This window comes from Manduca sexta, chromosome 26 (genome assembly GCF_014839805.1).
Source record: "Manduca sexta isolate Smith_Timp_Sample1 chromosome 26, JHU_Msex_v1.0, whole genome shotgun sequence".
In the NCBI taxonomy this organism is placed as follows: Eukaryota; Metazoa; Arthropoda; class Insecta; order Lepidoptera; family Sphingidae; genus Manduca; species Manduca sexta.
In genome coordinates this window covers 18,015,809-18,030,786 of record NC_051140.1, presented here as the reverse complement: position 1 = coordinate 18,030,786, position 14,978 = coordinate 18,015,809, and the positions used below count along the sequence as shown (strand labels likewise).

General features: G+C 35.6%; 1 protein-coding gene across 1 annotated transcript in view; it reads left to right on the top strand.

Annotated features, from left to right (window-relative positions):
* The window catches only part of LOC115453190 (four and a half LIM domains protein 2), a 195,810-nt gene that overhangs the window by 55,579 nt on the left and 125,253 nt on the right, over window positions 1-14,978 (top strand). Inside the window, exon 2 of the mRNA XM_037443465.1 lies at window positions 8,801-8,886. Coding sequence (XP_037299362.1) covers window positions 8,801-8,886 — 86 coding nt within the window. The remainder of the gene's footprint in view (window positions 1-8,800; window positions 8,887-14,978) is intronic.

Sequence of the window (14,978 nt, the reverse complement as noted above, 5' to 3'; positions counted from 1 at the left end):
ATAAAACAGCACGAAGGTATCATATGTTAACATACAGCGGCGGTAAACGTGACAAACTTAAATATCAAGTGGAAATTTAAGCAAAATACCCTTTGATGTTAACTCATATATGAGAACTACAAAAAACAAAACACATATCAAGTCTTTATTTCCGGTAGGCAGATGTGCAATCAGGACAGGACTTTTCGCCATGTGTGTTGCGTCCCATGATAAGATAAATTACTGCCTCAGTGGCGTAGTTGTAATGCCTACGTAGTATGAGTACGACTACCGCGCTGGGGTGCTGGGTTCGAATCCTGGGATGCGCCAAAAATAAGTGGGACTGGGTTTACCCATCATTAAAATGACTTAGTAGATTGGAATAAGGAAGTTGCCATTGTGATACCCCGTGCCTCAAAGAGGACGTAAAGCTGTTTGACCTGCGCGTTAACACTCTCCGGTCATGTCAGATTACCGTCTCACTAGACGATAAGAGTAAGAGAACAGAGAGTGCTCCTGTATATTGCGCACACACATGTGCACTATAATATCGTTAAAAGTAAACGCAGTAACCATTAAACGGATTTGGATGAATTTTGGCACGCGGATAGACCATGTCCTGGTTTAACATACCTGTAGACTACTTATCTCGATAATTAACTCCTATGTGAAATATTTGAATTTTTATCTGATTTTTCAAACAGATGGCGCTAGTGATCTCATCTGTGATTTAGAGATTTACGTTGCGGGAATAGTTATACTTGCAGGCAAAACTACAAGCAACCGCTAGTAAAAAACCACATACGAATAATACAAAATAGTACAACTAACAACGCTTTCTTTTTAAATATGAAGGCCCTGAAAATTGTAACACGAACACAAAGGCACTCGCATTTCCACGGCCATTGAAAGTTTGCTAACTTGGAGTTATGACATCGGATATACACGACCTTTGCGAACTAATTGCAGCGTATATACTGTTACGTCATTAAAACTTTCATACCTTTTGACGCTTTGTACCATCTCATTGTAGGGCGTAGTTATCGAACACTTCTGGAAGTTAGGATTATCGAGGTAGATCAAAAATTAAAAGTATCAGCACTAGTTTTACAATGTATCAATGATGGAGATATGGTTACGTATATACACGTTTCGGGCAGTAGTAGAACACACAGGCCCGTGGCATATACATGAAATAAGACTCATCGATAGTGCGAAATCCTCGAAAACCAAAAGAGACAGTTCCTCTGTTCGTAATTAAAACAAGTTTTATTGTAACAATAGTTTTTTTTATCGCAGGTGCGCGTGTGTGAAGAGTTTTCCGGAGTTTAAATTCGGTTATATTTTTTCAAAGTTATATATTATCTTAAACTACCTCCATACTAAATTTCATCAAAATCCGTTCAGAGGTTCAGTTGTGAAAGCATAACAGACAGAATTACTTTCGCATTTTTGAGTATGGATGTAGTTTATTCCTTAATAATACATATTTTTGCAGGCAGCGTCGCGAGCAAAGCCAATACCTAAAATAAATTCAGCCCACATTCGGTTATCAAGTACAACCGTCTATATCGTCACTTATCCAACTCTGCAAACCCAGTGTTGCCAATTAATATTAATGTAGGTTTTAATTACCCAGCCTACCGAGACCACGTTCGAATTTCGAATATCATTTATTGGTTAATTGCTAATTATTTTATTAATAAACATGATTAAAATTTCGGAATACTTAGAAGGGCACTCTGGTGATTCAATTTCGGCTATTTGATGGAATCGTAACATTAGATTCTACAATTTCATTACATAATAAATGATATTAGTTTGGAGTGATATTTATTCTTAATTGGTTAAATCAGTAATGTATTTAATGACTAGCTATCGTACGTAGGTTTGCCAGTGTGGATCATTTTTTCACATATAGTATAAATTTAAAAACCCGCCTAAAGTTGCTAACTTTACCCAATATTTACTGAGACATTTTTTATCTATATTATAGTTGCTTTAAAAGGTTATTTCGTTGTTAACCTATTTATGTTCAAAACATTTTCATTTAATTCTCAAAATCATATCCATAATATACTTCTACGTATTCAAGTTTTTAATAATATTTATGGTATAGTAGATATTCATGTCCGCAGTCAGTGGTCACGCTACACGTGGCGTGTCGAAAAACGCTTAATTAATTACCCGAGGAGCGGCTAATACTTTTAAAATGGCAACACACGTTTTTAATTTAAGAATCCATTACATTCATTTGATTTGTAGTTGGTTCACTCCTACATTTTTGATTGGAGTAAGTGATCTATATTGCCTACAGTGGAACTTTCCTGGTCCCAAAGGTTATATTTAAAAAGGGAAGAAATGTTTAAATCTTCAGAATACTTAATATATAATAGGTAATTGTCGCTATCCCTGTCATAAACAACACTCAAAGATCTAGACGTGTATTTGAACTTAAATGGTTTTTATTGGCACAATAAAGTGACCCACTGCATCTGATGTTATGTGACTTCAGACTAACGAGAGTTGTTTTCCCTATCAGTCGACACAATTATGCCGGCCTGTTTGAAACGTTGGCACGTGGCACGTGGGCCACTATGGCGGGTTTGATACCTTCTATACGATCTGGAAATCTTTAAGGGAGGCCCATGTTCAGCAGTGACATCCTACGGCTTATGATGATATGCTAGTTGCTACCGGGGCAAACATAATTATCCTTCCACTTGCAACTCCTACTGCTCACTCTTCTGTTACATTTAAAAGCTAAAATAAACACCCGATTTGGCTCGTTACGGATTTGAGTGCTCTCGTTCGAAAACATCGTTGCCAAATTGCTTAAAGGTTTATAATTGGACAGAATTAGTGTAAAAGTTTCCGAGGCCTAATTGTCAGCTCCAGTGGCGCAGTGGTGATGAACCGGCAGAGAAACGAATGGATGTGGTACAAACTCCGCACTAAAATGTGACGTTTGCGGAAATCGTAGATAATTATCAGGTTTTATTTCGTTAAAGGACTAGCCTTTGATGATTAAGAAAACTAGGCTTAAAATTTGTATAATTCTAAAATGAAGGTAGATATTGTAACTTTGACTTTAGGACGACCTCAGTCCCCCTGTGACCATGAAGGCTGTAAAGTCTTCGAAAAGTCATAAGAAATTATAATACAAAAAAACGTGATAAAATCCGAAACAGATACTAGACGACCACTGGCGACGTCACCCGACTGTATTTGAGAGGACACGATTTCAGAGGACCAAGTAAAAATGACTTCCGGAGGGTGTAAAACTCAATCTATTGTCATGTCCACATTAGCTTATATTATACTCAACAGCATAAATAGTCGTATAGTCGAGACTAGAAGCTAATATACAATAGTTGGAACTAATTGTCACACGCTTTTTACAGAAGCAAAGTATCACCCAATACACAATGAAACTAACCAAAACCAATTTTTATCATATACTTTCTCAAAACAAATGTATGAGTCATTATTAAACGCCAATTTATTTCTTATCGCGCGAAGGACGAGATATATAAATATTATTAATGGATGACTCACACCAACTGTCTTAATAATTGGTGTCGTTTCCTACAATACTTCAGCAACTGAAAACACAAGCCACTACGCTTGTGCAAACAAAAAATACTGATTCATTGAGTGTGTAATTCCATAATATAATATTGGTATGGCAGTAGCGGCTAGCGGATTACAATCTATTATGTTTAGCTCACGGTTTTGTTTGAATGTCTTATCCGTGAATTAAAAATCGCGTTAATTAATAAGTAGCTGACAATTTGTCCAGATGTTGGCTTCTGTGTGCGTCAACGGCGTAATGAGTGGGGGGAGGCATGGCTCCGGGTGTCACCCAAAAATAGGGGCGAACCACTTTTCTTTTAGAATAGTTGTAATCGGGGACCTTTTTTGTATTTATTCGAATCCTCGGGCCGGTTAAGGCCGCCACTGAAATAGGGCGCTCACTATTTTCAGTCAGTCCCGGGCGACAACAAGCTATGATACTTCACTGTGGTACATCAAATTCCATGCAAATTCTTTTTACTTTTAAGTTCTTATAAAAATCGAAAGACAAACAGAGTAGAAATTTAATAGAAGTATAGTAGGAAGTAAGATACTCGTAAAATTATTGCTGGTGAGAGACAATCAAATAAATTAAGTAATTATCAACCTAATTTTAATTTTATGAACTACGTTTTCCATTACAAGAAATTAAATATAAACAAAATATTACTGAAATACCGTTTTAAAATCAAACATTTCAGACTGCAAGTTAAAGATCAGGAAACCAACTTTCCGTCTCTGCCTTGGGCCACTGTCACGCTCCGTATATGGTGCACAAGGTCGGTAAAGTTGCGTAATCGAATATTTCGGGGAGTGATCTGATGTTCGTTAGCGATGACAAAGCTGGGAGCGATCCTTGAAAGGTACATCATATTGTATGTAGTACAGCCACTAAGTATGGACTGTTTCGGGTTTGGACAGTGTAGCCTGTCGTAGTCTCTGTACTGTGTATGTACTCCGTAGTGTGCGGGTCTCCGTAATTCTCGATCTTCAACTGGGCAAAACTGAAGGCGTTTAGCAATTTATTTAGATCGCTATGCAGTTTAATGGAAAAATGTTGCTCTATCAGTCACCTAATAAAAAATAAAAAGGAGCTTCTACTTAACTTGCTATGGTTTTGTTTTTTAATAAAATATCCCAGTACGGGTGTGCTAATTTCCCCGAAGAAAGAATGTCTAATCAGCTAAATATAGGCTAATCACGGATTTGCGGGTGCTATAATCATTTTTTTATAATTTGCAACAGCGACATCTAGCGGACAACGGACAATTTAAAATGACAGTTTGTAACTAAACAATAAACTTGTTTTTAAACTCAATACCGAACATTATGGAACATTTCTGCGGAAATAGAATCGTAATGGGTTTGCATGTCTGTTGGCGGAAAACAACGCATTTCATATAAGGAGGTTCACGTCACCGGAAGATGTTGCCTTCGAAGCCTTATGGGATGTTACTAATGTAAATTATATTCATGTTTCTAGATACTTTATCGAGAGGCATAATGTAAAAATAATCTTAATTAATTATTGATGGCGCAGATGTCGCATCCCGTTAAAGGAAATTTACTACAGAATCAACCTTTCTGTCTATCGTAAACATTAATATTTCTTTTATACGCATGGTTCTATTATTTTGTTATTATAAGCATTCAATTTTATTATCAGATTCATTCGAAGCGCCATCTGGTGTAAAAATGTTAAAATTAATATCACTGTTACAAAAACTAATAATAATTGTAAATCTATAGAATCTTAATAGCTATGATTAATTTTAAGGAAAACTTACTTTTTGTTAAACTACATTATGAACAGATAATGTGATGTGCAACTACTCGCCAATAGATGGCATTGTAGAATTAAAACTTAATAATTCTTCACAAGTGTACTAGATGGCGCTGTCACAAAAATGTACATGGACTTTGATATCATTTTAAATTAATCGTACTGTTGTGTGATACTAATAATAAAACCGAATGTAGTGCCAGCTTTAAGTAAAACGTGTACTAATTTATCTAAAAGGAGAACTTGTTGGACAATAACAATTTTGACCTCGCCCCCAAATAGGACAAAACGACTAATAAGGTTGAACGAGTCGTTTGGACGTGGGATGTTGCAATTTGTCGTGTCATTTGACGCGGATACATTAGGTCTGTTTGCATGGCCGTAAAGTCCACGCCCTTAGCACCACCACCCAGTCGTCCAGTTCCGATTGACCTTCCGCCTCCTCCCTTCCCATACCTGGAATCATTAACGCAGGTGCAACTTAGTAGTTATGGAGAGGTCTTGATTTATTAGTTGGTTCGCTCATCCACCCATTGGCAGGTAACCACGGCCACGCCATCAGCTCAATTGAATCGTAATCGTAAAAGTTAACTAGTGTTCCGCGGACTTCGTTACTGGGAACTGTCTTCCCTTGTATTCCGGAATTTACTTAATTTCATAAAAATACAATCAAAATGAAACCAATATTAAAGTAAACTTCTATCAATATTAAGGTGTAAAAACCACCAAATACGAAAAAAGCTTTTTTTATCAACAATCCAAATTACTCACAATTAATATAATGGCATTTAAATATTATGCAAAACCTTAGTGAGTTTTAAAAATATAATTCTTACTCCGAGACTCAACGGCATCAAAAAATAATTATGAAAAAGAGACGAGAATCAGTCGCGTCCGTCTATAAAAAGACAACCAAATTCCTTTCGTCGGCAAGTTTGTTGAAAAAAATGCCAAACGCAAGGAAGAATAGATCTCCGACCAAAACTGAAGAATTTGAATTAAACGAATTCAAAACAAACAAGGCTGCTTCAAGTGATGAGGATTCAGACAACGATCTCGATTATTATTTGGGAGTAAGAAAAGAACAGAAATATTGGAGAGATCCATCTGCTTTGGAACAGATAAAAAAAGATTATTTAATATACCATTGCGGAGTTACTGAAGAAGATTATAATATGACTTATAGAAAAACTGCTCCGGAAATTTACCATAAAGTGAAGAGGCGCTTAAAACAAATGCCGTTTAAAATACATAGGAAAAAGAAGAGCGAAGTAAAAGATGAGTCTTGGAGGGACAGGGGAGGGTTCTTTAAACTATTCGCTCACAGAAGAGACAGCGAATACTCGACGTCTGACAGTTACAGCGATTGTGACTCGGAAGAGCGAGTCTCAGAGAGAAATACTCGACTGAGCAGTGGCGGTGACAGTGCGCTCGGAAATGTTGTGGATGATTTTAACAAACTAAAGGCTGATGACATACCTGGTTCAAATATAAAGGTGCTCAGCTGTATATCGTGATTTATTGTTGATTATGAAACTATTATGTATTTCTAGTTATTGGGATGTGGCTTCCCTTCTATCTTTCTAATAGAGGTTTTGTTGTGAAGTAAAATCTTATAAAAGTATCTTTTAAATTCGGATAATTCAATTCAGTAATTTTTCTCGCTTTAATCTCTTTTGGAACTGTAATCCTTATGATTTAAAGTATCACATGTGGAGCATAAAAGTACCCAAGATAAGTATATTAGCTCATTCAGAACTCGAGTCACATCATGTTAGGGATATAGCCTTGTCCACGAGTTGTTTATAAGTCTATGAACGCCCTCAGGGTGTGTGTGCAAGTCGGCCGGTGCGAATATACTTGATAGCCTTTAAACCTTGACGATAAAGTGCAATATTGCGAATCAAAATATCGAACAGCGGCGCCAAAATAAGTTTCGCCGGTCCTTCAGACGCCGCTGACTTTAGCCAATTAGAGTTTAATTATTACTTGTTTAATATTTTTCGCAATAATACATTTATTTTTAATTACTTTACCTTGTAAAATAAGGTCGGTTTAAGTAAATTTAACCATGACTTTCATTAAATTAATTAGTTACGCGTCATAATCATTATATTTTATTTGATATTATATTAATTTGTAAATTTCCGTCATAACTATCGTACGTAGAATCTATTTCCTTCTATTCCACATGAAATAGCAGGACCATTCTCTGATCTAATAATACCATCCTGGATCACAAATCAACTACATAAATACTGATCTTCAATTCAATGCAATTTAAGACTAACTCCATCGTTGACAAATGAGAATACGTAGCGAAAGCCAAATACTAGTCTTGAGTTACAAAACACTGGTTCGTCAAAAGAGCTTTCCTTCTTTCGTAAACCACAATTTAATTTGCAAATACCAAAGAGCAAGGCATAAGTGTTTTTTTTTTATTCTCTCTGACTACAATTAAATTAAGTAACGTATTCCCTTTTTGGTGATTGAATATGAAAGGACTAATATAACTTGTCTACATTCTACTTTGACTTCTGTAGACCGTGGTACCATTCTGGTTGTTACTTCATTTTGATTGGCAAAGCTACCTACCATGGCTACCATCTATAAACGGGCAGCATATCATAATGTGAGAAGTATACTAAAAACTCGATGTATACCTAATTATGCAGAGGCCAATCTTTCGTTACACAACTCTCTTACATAAGTATTATGTAAAATGTTAATGTAGAATGTAAAGAACCAAAGACCAACCAAAGATTTAAATACATAATTTTTATGCATCTTCAATTTATATGATTTATAATATAAATATATGATATCTTTTCGATATTATACGGTCATATTGACATTGCTTAAATAAATGAAATCACATACTCTAGGATTGTGCCAAAAATCCAAGAATAACGAACATTATCGGTTTTAGATTTCTGATTTTTTTATCAATTTTTAATTTAGCGTGATTATAGCGCGTACTTGAGTGAATTTCTGACTGAAAGTGTCATGTTGCCGCTGCGACGATTTCTCTTAGCGTAGTAGTAATCTGTGGTATAGTCGATCGAAGTAGAAGTGGCATTAGGGCGTGAAAATTATACGTCATTTTTATTGATATTTATTTTATTAGAAACTTACATTTCTTTATTTGACATCTACGATTCCATTAACTTATTGTAAAGCATTACTTTCAAAAAGATAACTATTTGGTTTCATTTAGTAACGTAATAAAAAAAAGACCCTGGTATAAGAATCTATCCCTATAGCACCACCTACTTGATTTCTGCTATCAAGCAACAACGAGCCAGCAAGCACCGTACCATGTTCCAAGGTTTAAAGAACATTGCATTTTCTAGGATGACAGACGCATGTAATCCCAATAAGTAATTTTTAGTTCTTCCAAGCATCAGGCCCACGCCTTAGTCCTCTCGCTATAAAAAACTTATTTTGTGTTCTTTTTTGCAGGGTGTTCGGATAAAAGAGGTGTCTGATGGAAGACCGTGTGAGAACTGCCCCGAGCTGTGTCCAGGGTTCATCGGGCATGCTTGGAGGTAAGTTATTGCCGTATCTACTCTAGTTTCGAATCGATTCGTATTTTCGTTGCGAAGAAAAATGTACATATTGATATAAAAGATGGTACATTTTTTTTACCCCATATGGTTGTCACTTGCCGTTAGATGCATTTAGTATTAGGGCCTCTTTTTTATTTTTATTTAAGGAACTTCATAGTATTTTTACTACAATATCCGCTCTCTAGGGGCCTTCATACCGCTACACTTTACTGAGAAAATAATAATATAAGTTGATGTATTTTGAACTTTACCTTACTTTCAGTTATTGGCAGCCCTATAGTCATAGGGTTGTCATAAGTTTCGCAATTAAAATCAATAAAAATAGCTCACTCGTTATGCAGACACGGAAGTTAACCTTCAGATCGGACCTCGAGTTAGAAATTATTCTGCATCTTGTGCATATTAATATGAATGGACTCAGATGGGCCTCATTAGCATCGAGCCATGTTTATGCCTTTAAAGGCTAACAAGCTGAGATTTATAGTTAGATTTTTTTAGAACTGAGTATTTTAAGGCGTTGAGGCAAAAATATTGTATAAGTTTTTGCTGTTCTTTTTTGAAAATTGTTATTAAATATTATTTATTTAGATTATTTTACTTTGTATACAAGCTCACAAAGTCTCCTGTAGACTTAGTGCCTTGATCATTCTCTCCTAATCAATGTTAAGGTGGCACAGAGATAGGTACGGATATTACTATGATATCATCGGATACCGAGATAAATGTGTGGATGGTAGACATTTTTTATTATTTCTTGGCTCAAATATAATTAAGTTACGAACAGAATCTCATACATTCACATTTAATATCTATATTTTTGAAAACCTATTTGCCAAAAATCTATTTACCTATTTCAAACAACCTTCAATATACGTATTTTTGAAAGAAATATTTGCCAAAAATCTATTAATCCATTTTAAACAACGGTTAATGCTAACAATAACAATTGGATTGTAACAGGATGTCGACTGATAGCAATTCTGAAAATAATTATTAGATAGTCTTATTGCATTTTTCCTATACCATCTAAATATAAGATGGATATAAAACAATTTTTTAAGCGTGTTGCAATAATTTGATTTAGTGTTCATGATCAACAAAAATAGAGTCAACAAAACAAACGTAAAGAAAGAAAGAAAGTTTTACGTATTTAAGTATGTATATATATCGATGGGGTTTTTAGGATATATAATTATTTTTAGGAAAAAAAATACAAAAATATATTATAATTTTCAGCCAAGAATGGCAACCCTCATTTATTCTCCTTGCTGCCGTAGGCACTAGGCACAGACCAACCGATACAGTAGCGCTACTGTCCAAATCAACTATGTCATGTCTGTATTCGTGGAACGAGTTATATCTATTGTATTTTATGAAAAATGGTGACAAAGCCGATATCAAATAAAGGAACAATGGCTTACAAGCAGTGTTTCCTGTCACCAGAGACCAGTCACCCGAATGTAACGCATTGTTATATTAGTTACATATACTTCCCGAAAAGTGTGTTTGTATATTTAGATTAAGATTTTTTAATATTCCTTAACATGTAAGAGTTTATTGTCCTTACAAATAAAGATAAAAAAAAATAAAAAATAAGTCGCCATTCGAAAAAGTCACATGTCGTATTTTTAGAAAAAAAAATGTATATGAAAATGAACTTTATATTCTTTGTGCGAGAATTTATGTAAAGAGTCCTGCATCGTGTCTTCCCACTGCCATGCAGCTGTGTTAAAGTTCTGTTGTGTTCTTGATAAGCAGTAGCCAGAATAAAAACTGGGTATTATAAGATTTAACAATATATTTTAGGATGACGAGCGCAGAGTACAGTGTTTTTTAATCTTTGTAATTCAAAGTTCTTGATGGTCGTTTGTAGGCGAACGTGACATTTATCATACGAATGACCGGCTCGTCTTATCATACCGTTTAATCAAAAACAACAATGAAGTATCAATCAGTAGCAGTTAAACGAACCTATACATAAATAACCGGGTCACATATATCTGAAGTTATCGTTACAAACGCATCTCGGACGACCAACAAGCGCTACAGGCCACAGGATAAATACGTAACCTTGTAAAGAGGTCGCGTGCGCCCGCGCCGCATCAAGCGAAAAATTAATGCCAGTGACACTTCAACATTCGTCGAGAACGCACGCGCGCGACTGTCATGTGTCTCTCTCTAAAACAATTTGACATAACCGACATGTACCGGCGGCTAACCGGCACCGAGGCGGAGCAGCAGCCGAAAAAAATCCAGAAATTTCCGTCTCGCGAGAGAAACTACGCTGTAAGACGAAGAAAGAACAATAATAACAATATAATACGATCACACGCCAATTGCCAGAGCTGTGCGCGCGTTGCTGAGCAAGAAAATAGGTGATGAGGGGCCGAATGCACCTTACGAAATAGTGTTGTGACCCGAGTGGTGATTGTATCGAGTTATCCAATGTGTTATGGGCTTAGTGACGGGAGAGTGAAGGCTTAAGGGATTTAAAGACATTACTTATAATCTAGATTAATGTAATCTTACAACATATACGGAATATATCTTAGTTAGTCTGTGTTACCAGTAAACAACTGTTTTGTACTCGATGTTTATTTACTATCTATTAGCAAAATATTGGCACAATACCGACATAATACCGTATCGAAAACATTCGTACGTTCTTTCAAATCATATCACATGATATGTAGGTCGATTTTGTTTACTTTTCATTTTTATCGTATCTTGCTTTATCGATAAATTGCTGACGAACCCGGATATGATTTGTTATGTTTTCAATTGTTTCAAATTCAAATATCGAACATTCGAACAAATATGGCTGATAACTTGTTTCACTTTTACGTTATTCGGGTTCGGAATTTAAATTTGCGCTGAGGCGTCATGTTAAGTAGGTACAGACTTATTATGTAAAGGAAAAATATTGTATGTTTTCTTAACGTCGTAACTTGTTATCACGTTAAGCCAATTTGTGATATACATCAAATTGACATGTCACGAGTTTACTCAATAATCGATATAATCATTTAAACCAAATAAATTTTGTATAATAGTAAGCGTACTTTTATTTGTGTAACGTTATCTCTGTTCGGGGCGTAGGCCATTTGCGATATTTTATAGTCTACAAACGCATGACCGTAAATTATATAATAACAGTATTTATTATATCATTAGCAGATATGGATGTCCAATTAAAGTCCATACAAATAAGTGACGTCATCAAGTTGCACCGAGCTTCCCTTCATAGATATCTATAAAATAACATTAGGGACTTTTATTCAAACAAATATTTTTTTATGTTCAACTCTCGCTTTAAAAGGAAGGGAGAGATCGACAATGTTACCTATGTTATTTCTACAAAGCTACAGGTAAAAGTAAAATGTTCAGGGTTTGAAAGGCAGGTCGGATATTTATATATTTAGTTGGTTAATCCCAACCAGTTCTCCCCTACACCCTCCTTATGTTATAATAAATATCGTACACCCCTCCGCCCTTCTAGGTCTTCAAACTGCCCGTGGATGCAAATATCGATATAATATGTATGCATTATAATTAGTAACCTTACTCACTAATGTAACTTGAGGTGGCTTTAACAAAGAATTCATTTACATTTTATTTCACAACAAAACATAATTATCAGAAGTGAACAGTAATGCGAATCATGTTTTGAAAATGTTGATGCGGTTGTTTATTCAAATATACCATATTATTATTAGTAAAATACATTTATACATATTATAAAACAATGTCCTCATTTTGTCTGTCTGTATGTTATCGGTTTCCTTAAAATCTACTGAACGGATTTTTATGAATTTTGGTATGGAGATGGTTTAAGACCCTGGAAAGGTTATAGGCTAGTTTCTATCCCGGAAAAATCCTTCATGCGGGCGAAGCCGCGAGCAAAAGCTAGTTAGTTCATAAAATCTATAAAACATAATAATGTATTTATGTTAGTAAATGTTTTCGAAACAAAGGCTCTTAAGTTCTTAAGATTATTCTCAAGTTACTGATTAAACTTCCTCTATATAATTAATTGTCTTGCTACTACTTTTCTATATAGGTATTAACTTTTTTTAACTGACAAACTATTTTGCAAAAGACTGGCTGCAGTAGCGAAGGGTGAAATTTTCTGAAAGTGAACTCGACGCAACATAGGGACTGATATGCATGAATGCGAGCCGCAAATCGTTCTAATGTAAATTAGATTTGACATAGAATGAAAAGGAAGCCGGCAGGAATAGGATTGCTTGGACTTTTCGCCACTGATAGGCTGTACTTTATCCAGAAGAAGGGTTCTACGCGGGAGACGCCCCGTTCAAAACACATGTTTATATTTATGCACCAATGCTCACTACAATCACTGATTAATAAAAACCAACATTACTAAAGAAATATATTGCCAAATTAGCAATTAACTAACGACTTCCAATCATAACATATCAATACTTTTTCATAATATTATAGTTTAGTTACCTGGCAAGGCTTCGTCCGCTTAAGAATTCCTTTCCGGAATAAACGTTCCACCATGCAGTTGATTAATTGAATTGATTTTAAAAAATATATTTGTATTATTATATATATCTATAGTTTAAAAACTGCTAAAGCGATTTTGAAAATAATTACACTAATAGGAAGGTACATTACCCATGAATATTATAGGCTATCTTTATCTCTGGTATGAACGATAACGCAGGCGAGGCCGCGAGCAAAACCTAGTCTAGGATAACAGTTCCTTGAATGTAGGTCAAATTGTATGCAAATTTTCAATTTAAAAAGCGACGATAGCCTAGTTGATTGTGGAACGGACTGCCAAAACGAATGTCCGTAGGTTCAAAAATCAAAGGTACATATCTCTGACTTTTCTAAAATCATGTGTGTATTCTTTGTGGATTATCGCTTGCTTTATTGGTGAAGGAAAATATCGTGAGGAAACCTGCATACCTGAGAAGTTCTCTACAAGAAATTCAAAGGTGTGTGAAGTCTACCAATCCGCACTAGGCCAGCGTGGTGGACTAAGGCCTAATCCCTTTTAGCAGTAGAGGAGGCCCGTGCCCAACAATGGGACAGTATATAATACAGGGCTGATATTATTATTATTTTATAAATGTCTTCTCAAACTTTGAAATTATATTAGTAAGATGAGCAACTTCAGTGCGATTTAGAACTCCCAATACTGAAAGTTGGCGTCGGCGCAGACACCGAGGCCAACAATGCAAAGCGTGCGGTACAGGGACTAGTTTGCAATCGCTGACCAAAGGTTATCTAACCGCAAGGTCTTTGCACTAACTGTGCCATTGACTCCGTCCGCCGCACCGCGTAGAGTTAGCATAGCTCCCCCACCATTCCTTTCCATATCTTGTAGGTTTATAAATTATAAAAAAATCTAGCCGTATATACAGTCCCACTACCATGGGCCTCATCTCATCTATAACAGAAGGTTTCAGCCTTAGTCCATCGCGTTGACATAGTGCAGGTTGAGAGACGTTACATGCTCGAATTTATGTATATGAATTGATTATAATCATTATGGATGATGGAAAATATCTTACGGAATCATAATACGTGAAAATTAATGCAACCGCAGTCACGAGAAAAAAACCACAATGAATTTTATTTTCGATAGATATAAAAACTTGTTTTGCGCATTCAACTGTGAATAAGTTAGGTACATACTTCAAACCATCAAAAACTCTGTAAATTGCCGCATCAGGTATGCGTTGTTATCCTAATTGGGGCCTGTGCATTCTGACGTCACAAAAGGCATTCAGTTGGACCCTTTGAAATTACGCCAGAGGCACACTTATACTTCCTTTTTTAATACAACTCAATGAGCAACTTGCTTGGGACCCTATTCTACCTGATAGTGTACTCGTAGGGCGGTGTAGGTACTTTTCGCTATTAAACAGGATTCCTCACGTTTCCTTCGCCAAGCGATAATTATTCATAAAGAATACACACATAACTTTAGAAAAGTCAGATATGTGCAATGTGCATCCTTGGGTTTTGAACAAGAAGACATTAGTCGCGGCAGTCCGTTCCGCTCCCAATTAAGCTATCTTCACTTTAAATTA